Source organism: Danio aesculapii, chromosome 23 (genome assembly GCF_903798145.1).
Source record: "Danio aesculapii chromosome 23, fDanAes4.1, whole genome shotgun sequence".
NCBI lineage: Eukaryota > Metazoa > Chordata > Actinopteri > Cypriniformes > Danionidae > Danio > Danio aesculapii.
This window is the reverse complement of record NC_079457.1, coordinates 4,972,055-4,979,554: the sequence shown is the minus strand read 5'-3', so window position 1 is coordinate 4,979,554 and position 7,500 is coordinate 4,972,055. Positions and strand designations below refer to the sequence as shown.

At 38.9% G+C, this 7,500-nt stretch overlaps 1 protein-coding gene across 1 annotated transcript in view; it reads right to left on the bottom strand.

Annotated features, from left to right (window-relative positions):
• Positions 1-7,500, bottom strand: part of pfkfb2a (6-phosphofructo-2-kinase/fructose-2,6-biphosphatase 2a) — a 41,297-nt gene that overhangs the window by 32,262 nt on the left and 1,535 nt on the right. The window contains 5 exon segments of the mRNA XM_056449576.1: positions 7-63; positions 2,740-2,814; positions 4,149-4,215; positions 6,431-6,452; positions 6,455-6,524. Coding sequence (XP_056305551.1) covers positions 7-63; positions 2,740-2,814; positions 4,149-4,215; positions 6,431-6,452; positions 6,455-6,524 — 291 coding nt within the window.

Genomic DNA, 7,500 nt, shown 5'->3' with positions numbered 1-7,500 from the left:
ACTCACCATTATATTGGCAGCAATGACTTCTGGGTCGTCACAAAGAGACTCGACAAAAAACACCTAAAAACAAAAACAAATAAAGAAATAACATTAAAAACTGAACAGAGTCAAGGTTTCTACAGGTTTCATCTAGACCAGGGGTCACCAAACTTGTTCCCGAAGGGCCGGTGTCCTGCAGATTTTAGCTCCAACCCTAATCAAACACACCTGAACAAGCTAATCAACGTCTTACTAGGTATACTTCAAAACACCCAGGCAGGTGTGTTGGGGCAAGTTGGAGCTAAACCCTGGAGGGACACCGGCCCTCCAGGACAGAGATTGGTGACCCCTGATCTAGACCTTTTTAAGACCATTATGAATGAAATCATAGACTTACACAAGGCTAAACACTGAGGATTTTTTCTGATGGTCCAGTTAAAACATTAAAAAAAACAAATGTTATTGTAAGGAAGAGAATTAATCCATATTGGTAAATAGAATTAATAAATAAGCTTTTGTTAAAACTTTTGAGATAGAATGTTGCATTGGATGCATGTTGGCCTGATTGGGTAGCTATACATAAACAAAGGAAAATTAAGACCTGTTTAAAATGATTTAAGACCTACAACACAATATTTCTGTGAATTTAACACTTTTTAGGGCTTAGACTTTTGTAAGGCATTTTAAGACTTGCTTAACAGTATCACAGTGTGGTTTGGTAACCTATTAGTACAGTGTAAATCTAAGTTGTAATCTAGTAATCTAAGTAATCTAAGTAAACCTAAGTAAATCTAAAACAGGATGTGAAATTGTTTTGCACAATGAATATTTTAATCCTCAAGTTTTATATGAGAATTGTGTCCTTAATCAGGTGGAAAGGTTTTTTTGTTTCCACATAATGAACTGCTTCCCTCTGGTAGGCAATATAGAGTCCATAAGTGTAGGCTGAACTGATATAAGAAATCCTTTGTTTCTGTTTCAGTGGGTTTAATTAACAAGAGTTTATCTTAGTTAGCATTATAATTATTTTAACTACTGTTTTTTTTTTTATTATTATTTGTTTTTATGGAGTGTCTGCAGCAATATGGTGATGCCCATAACAAATTTCCTGTCAAGGACAATAAAGTTTACTACTACTACTACTACTACTACTAAAGACCCTCGGATAGTCGGACCTGCGAGTGTTTCCGACCCAGCTATGATAATGGAGGAATTTGTGTACTAAATTGCCCCCCAAAAAATGACATCTTAGTATATAATGGGATTTGTTTCAGTAAAGACTAATTATAGATCGATCTGAAAATTGTCTGGCTTGGATAAATAAATATACATAAAAAAACATTAATAGGTGGCCTATCTAGAACTACTGGGGCCATCATTTAGATTATTTTGAAGTGTTGAAATTTAATAAGTTTGGTAAAATAAAACCCAAATGACTAAAAGAAAATTCCCAAATGTGTGAATATTTGAGCCTAACATTGTTATTTAATATCGAATTATTCCAAGATTATTATTTGATAAACAGCAAGAAAGTCGCTGGTTAGCATTTCTGTGTGGTCAGTTAGCATTTCTGTGTGGAGTTCGCATGTTCTCCCGTGTTGGCGTGGGTTTCCTCTGGGTTCTTCAGTTTCCCCCTCAGTCCAAACACATGCGCTATAGTTGAATTGTATGAGCTAAATTGGCCGTGTTGTATGAGTGTGTGTGTGTGTGTGTGTGTGTGTGTTTGTGAATGTGTACTGTTTGTGAATGTGTACTGGGTTGTGGCTGGAAAGGCATCCACTGCGTGAAACATATGCCAGAATAGTTGGTGGTTCATTAAGTTGTGATGACCCCTGATAAATTAGGAACTAAGCTGAAGGAAAATGTCAACAATGTACATATTTTTTTTTATTTAATTTCCCACTTATTTAAATGTCCTTCCTTTTCTCTTGTGTTGATATGAGTGCATGTACCCCGAGCTCCAAATAAATTCCTTGCGAGTTCGAACAAAGCCCATTCTGATTCCAATTTAATTAAAATGACAAAACACAAGAGCTCTGTGTATTTCGACCTTGATTACTCATAACGGTCAAATTGCCTCTGTCGCCTAGCAATATTCTGCTAGCAAAAACATAACTCTCTCAACGCAAAACATAACTTTACTTCAGACATGCCTTTCAAACTGCAGTGGAAAAAAAAAATCTCCAAAAGCGAGATTCACAGCTTCAGCAACAGTCTAGTAACTCTTAGAATTATAAACCAAGGGCTGCACAATCGTTTTAGAATCGATATCGCAATGTGTGGTCAGGATTATAGTTGAGCAGGTACAACAGTTCAGAACACACGAGAATGTTTGGAGTAATTTCAGTTTAACCCAAGCGGCAACATCCCGCTCTCCCTCATGAAGCCAATACGGAAGTAACTGAAACTGCAATTCACCGACTGGCCTTTGGGGGCTGGCTCCAGAAACTCCAGTTGTCTACTGACTGCAATGCTAAATTGGTCATTTTTACAGCTGATAAAAAATATGTTTACAGCCTGCTACAAAAAATGGTTTTGGTGCATATTGCTAATATTACCCTTCATGACAACTGTGACAACTGATTTGTTTATATTAAGTCTGCATAATTAAGGGCGTGGCCACTTGAGTGACAGCTAGGTCTCGCTGGTCACTGTCTCGTCGCCTCAACTGATTCTGGCTGATTAGGCTCTGAACTTGCATAAAACTGGCATAAAAATATGAAAATATTACAGTAAATTTCTGATAAATTGACAGACTTTATAGGAGTTCTCCTGCGCAAAACTCATGATGAGGTCTCGTCTCTCTCTGGTTGTGTTTGTAGCATCAAAAACCTGCCAAAAAAAAATACAGCATCACACAATGACCTTTAAGAGAATAAGAATTCAGAAAATATCTCAATTAAAAAAAGAATAATTCAGAAATAATATAAAATCTCATCAAACAGAGACAAAATATTATAATTAGCTATTCATGTAATAGTTTTAGGTATTTGAAATAATTTAATGCAGGGGTCAATGCAGTAAGAACATGGCAAAAATATATATAGCATTTAAAACTTTGAAATTTTCCCACAGTGACTAATTAATAAAATGTTGATAAAAACTATTAGTATAATATATATATATATATATATATATATATATATAAAAACACATGATGACTATTTTCTAAAATAACGAGTTATTGAAAAAAAATATATAGATTTTATACTAAATAAAATATTACTTTTATTAAATGAATATTAATACACTATGAGGTTTAAATGTTTGCACCTTATTTTTGCAGTATTAGCAAATTTAGTGCTACAACTGATTTAGTTCAATTTAACACTTCTACTTTTTTTCTACTTTAGCACTGTCGCCTAACAGCAAGAAGGTCACTGGTTCGAGCCTCGGCTGGGCCAGTTGGCATTTCTGTGGAGTTTGCATGTTCTTCCCATGTTGGTGTGGGTTTCCTCAGAGTGCTCCGGTTTCCCCCAGTCCAAACACATGCGCTATAGGTGAATTGGGTAAGCTAAATTGTCTGTAGTGTATGGGTGTTTCCCAGTGATGGGTTGCAGCTGGAAGGGCATCCGCTGCATAAAACATATTCTGGATAAGTTGGCGGTTTATTCCGCTGTGGCGACCCCTGATAAATAGAGACTAAGGTGAAATGAAAATAAATGCATGAACGATTATTAGTTAACAATAAAAAAAGCTTGGCGACGTGGTGAAACAGTGGGTAGCACGTTAGCCTTTCTGTGTGGAGTTTTATTGTTCTCCCAGTGTTCGCTTGGGTTTCCCCTGGGTGCTCTGGTTTCCCCCACAAGTCCAAAGACATGTGGTACAGGTGTGTTGGGTAGGCTAAAATTGACCGTAGTGTATGAGTATGTGTGTGAATGAGTGTGCATGTGTTTTCCAGTGATGGGTTTTGGCTGGAAGGACATCCGCTGCATAAAACGTGCTGGATAAGTTGGCGGTTCATTCCGCTGTGGCGACCCCAGATTAATAAAGGGACTAAGCCGAAATGAAAATGAATGAATGAATGAATAAAAAAGCTTAACATTGATGCAACACAAAGAACACTCCACTCCATGTGTGATTAATATGTAATCTAATACATAAAGAAATGCTAGCTTCATTATGTAAAGGACAAAGATAAAGTGTGTCCAAAGAGCAAAACGTACAGCGATCTGGCCTCCCTCCTCGTTCAGATAAGACTTCACATCCTGAAGAGCCACAATGGCGCACTGTCTGAGAGAAAACACAGAGCAGAAACATCATAGCATCAATAATCACGTTAGATTGAACAGATGAAGCACATGATCCTCAACGTATGAACACTAGTCTGAGGAAACTAGTCTTCATAGGTATCATTTTAACCCTGCTGTTGTCATTGAATTCTGTATATACCATTCATCACTCGAGTCAAAAAAACCCTCCCTCACTAAACATCTGAAGGCAGCGTGAAGCGCTTTTGTGCTGCAGAAATGCGAGCGCTGATCTGAAAATGTTCAGCCGTGAGCGTTTTTACAGCGCAATGTTTACTTCAGTCAGCTGCTAATATACATGCTACATGATTTGCTTCTCAAAACGCTTGACGCAGCACTCAGGAATGGGTTTATAATAATAATAATAATAATAATAATAATAATAATAAATAGCAGCGCAAGATCCACATGTTGCAATATTATGAAATGATGTAATAATGCCGATAACGAACCCATTAGAAATACTGTAGGAAGGCAATATGTTATGACAGTGTTTCTCAACCACGTTCCTGGAGGACCACCAGTTCTGCACATTTTCAATGTCTCCTTAACCAAACACACTGCTTCAGATCATCAGCTCATTAGCAGAGACTGAAAGACCTGTAATGGGTGTGACAGACAAAGGAGACATTCAAAACATGCAGTGCTGGTGGTCCTCCAGGAACGTGGTTGAGAAACACTGTGTTATGATAAGCACATGAAGATAGATCACATTCATTCATTAAATTTTCTTCAGCTTAGTCTCTTTATTCGTCAGGATTCGCCACAGTGGAATGAACCGCCAACTTATTCAGCATGTTTTGTTTTTTTTACACAGTGGATGCCTTTCCAGCCGCAATCCAATACTGGAAAACACCCATACACTCTCACATTCACACACACACTCATACACTATGGTCAATTTAGTTTATTCAATTCCCCTATAGCGCATGTGTTTGGACTGTGGGGGAAACCGGAGGAAACCCACGCCAACACTGGGAGAACATGCAAACTCTACAAAGAAATGTCAACTGGCCCAGCCGGGACTCGAACCAGCAACCTTCTTGCTGTGAGGCGACAGTGCTAACCACTGAGCCACCGTGCAGCCAGATAGATCATATAATACAGGATATTTTCGATTATAGAATATATATCCTTATATCCTCCGCCATGATATAATGGTAAATAAAACAGTTGCCAACTTTCTACTATATACAGAAGCTTGCCACGGTTGCCCCGCCTCCAAGCTCTTCTGATTGGTCGCAGAGCTCACATGCGCGGCGCTTCAAAAGAGGCGAGACGTGAGCATAACGGTCACACATATCCGTCCAGCATGTTTACACTGAAAAACAATAGAAAAGTAGCACGCTAGAGAGAAACGCCTCACAGCAAGAAGGTCGCTGGTTCGAGTCCTAGCTGGGCCAGTTGGCATTTCTGTATGGAGTTTGCATGTTCTCCCCATGTTGGCGTGGGTTTCCTCTGGGTGCTCAGTCCAACAGATACACTATAGGTGAATTGAATAAGCTAAATTGGCCATAGTGTATGAGTGCGTGTGAATGTGTGTTTACACGTGTTTCCCAGTGCTGGGTTGCGGCTAGAAGGGCATCCACTGCGTAAAACGTATGCTGAATAAGTTAGCGGTTCATTCCGCTGTGGCGACCCTGACAAATAAAGGGAATAAGCCGAAGGGAAAATGAATGAATGAGTTGAGGGGTATAGCCCCGCCCTTCCTCCACTGTGATTGGACAGCTAGCTCAAAAGTGGTGTTGATGGGCACTGTGTTTTCAACATGCAATGTCTGAAGAATGCTGAATGACTGTAAAACGTCAAACACTCAAAAAAAACGTGGCTCTACCGCTGACAATAAATGGTCTACTCAAAAAACACACATGTAGCTTAAATCTCTAAAACCATCTCAATTATTAGCGATTTTAAATTGAATTTGCGATCCTCAAATCTATTTTGCATAAAGAAACAACCGCATCTCACCTCATTTGTTTCCTCAACCAGTATATCGCATATCACAACGCTTCCTCACAAAACACTTCCTCAAATATCATAGTCATTTTGCTGTAGAAACATCCTCTTGTGTTGAAGGTCTTTGTGTAACGTTCAGCTCAGGGGAAAACTCAAAGCAGAAATATCAAACTGTGATGAAAGGCTAAAACCGGTCGGGCTGAGTGTATTGTGTGTTTGCAGTGTACACAGTGGACATTTACCTCCTGATCTTCATGGCCTCTCATTGTCGTGACGGAAGAAGTCGTAGGACTTGTAGGACTGCACGGCTTCTCTTATAAACACCCAGGTTAAACACTGGCAGAAACACACAACTGTTACAAACACACACACACACACATATGGAGAGTATCAGAAACTTCAGAGCGAAGCTAAAATATTGTTGATAGATTATTTAAATGTCAAAATGTTCCCATATCTGAACAATGGATTCGCATGGCTTATTATTATATTGCTGGAATTTCTAGCTTGGAACTAAGTATACAGTATGTAGAGTTTAAGTTTAAAGTTTAAATTCCACAATTGTTTTTTATTCAATTATTTTTGTATAGCTCATATATCTTTTTCTATTATATATCCATCTTATATGTGTGTGTGTGTGTGTGCGTGTGTGTGTAGAGGGGTAAATTGATATCCCATTTCGTACTTTTTTGTAAGTCAGTTTTCATTTTATGTTTTCAATTTAAATATTGGCGGCATGGTGGCTCAGTGGTTAGCACTGTCACCTCACAGCAAGAAGGTTGCTAGTTTGAGTCCTGGCTGGGTCAGTTGGCATTTCTGTGTGGAGTTTGCATGTTCTCCTCGTGTTGGTGTGGGTTTCCTCAGAGTGCTCTGGTTTCCCCCAGGTTTTCAATATTTTTTTATAATAAAATTTATTCATTCATTTCCTTTTCGCTTGGTTACTTTATTTATCATGGGTTGCCACAGTGGAATCAACCGCCAACTCATGCAGCATATGTTTTACACAGCGGATGCCTTGCCAGCTGCAACCAATCACTGGGAAACCCATACACACTCATACACTACGGACAATTTAGTCTATTCAATTCATCTATATCATGTGTTTGGACTGTGGGGGAAACCGGAGCACCCGGAGGAAACCCACACATATACAGGGAGAACATGCAAACTCCACACAGAAATGCCAACTGACCCAGCCGAGGGTTGAACCAGTGACCTTCTTGCAGTGAGGCGACAGTGCTACCCACTGCGCCAACCCAACTAATAATCATTTGAACTAAAATAAAAAAAACAGAGAAAAAGTAGAAGTGTT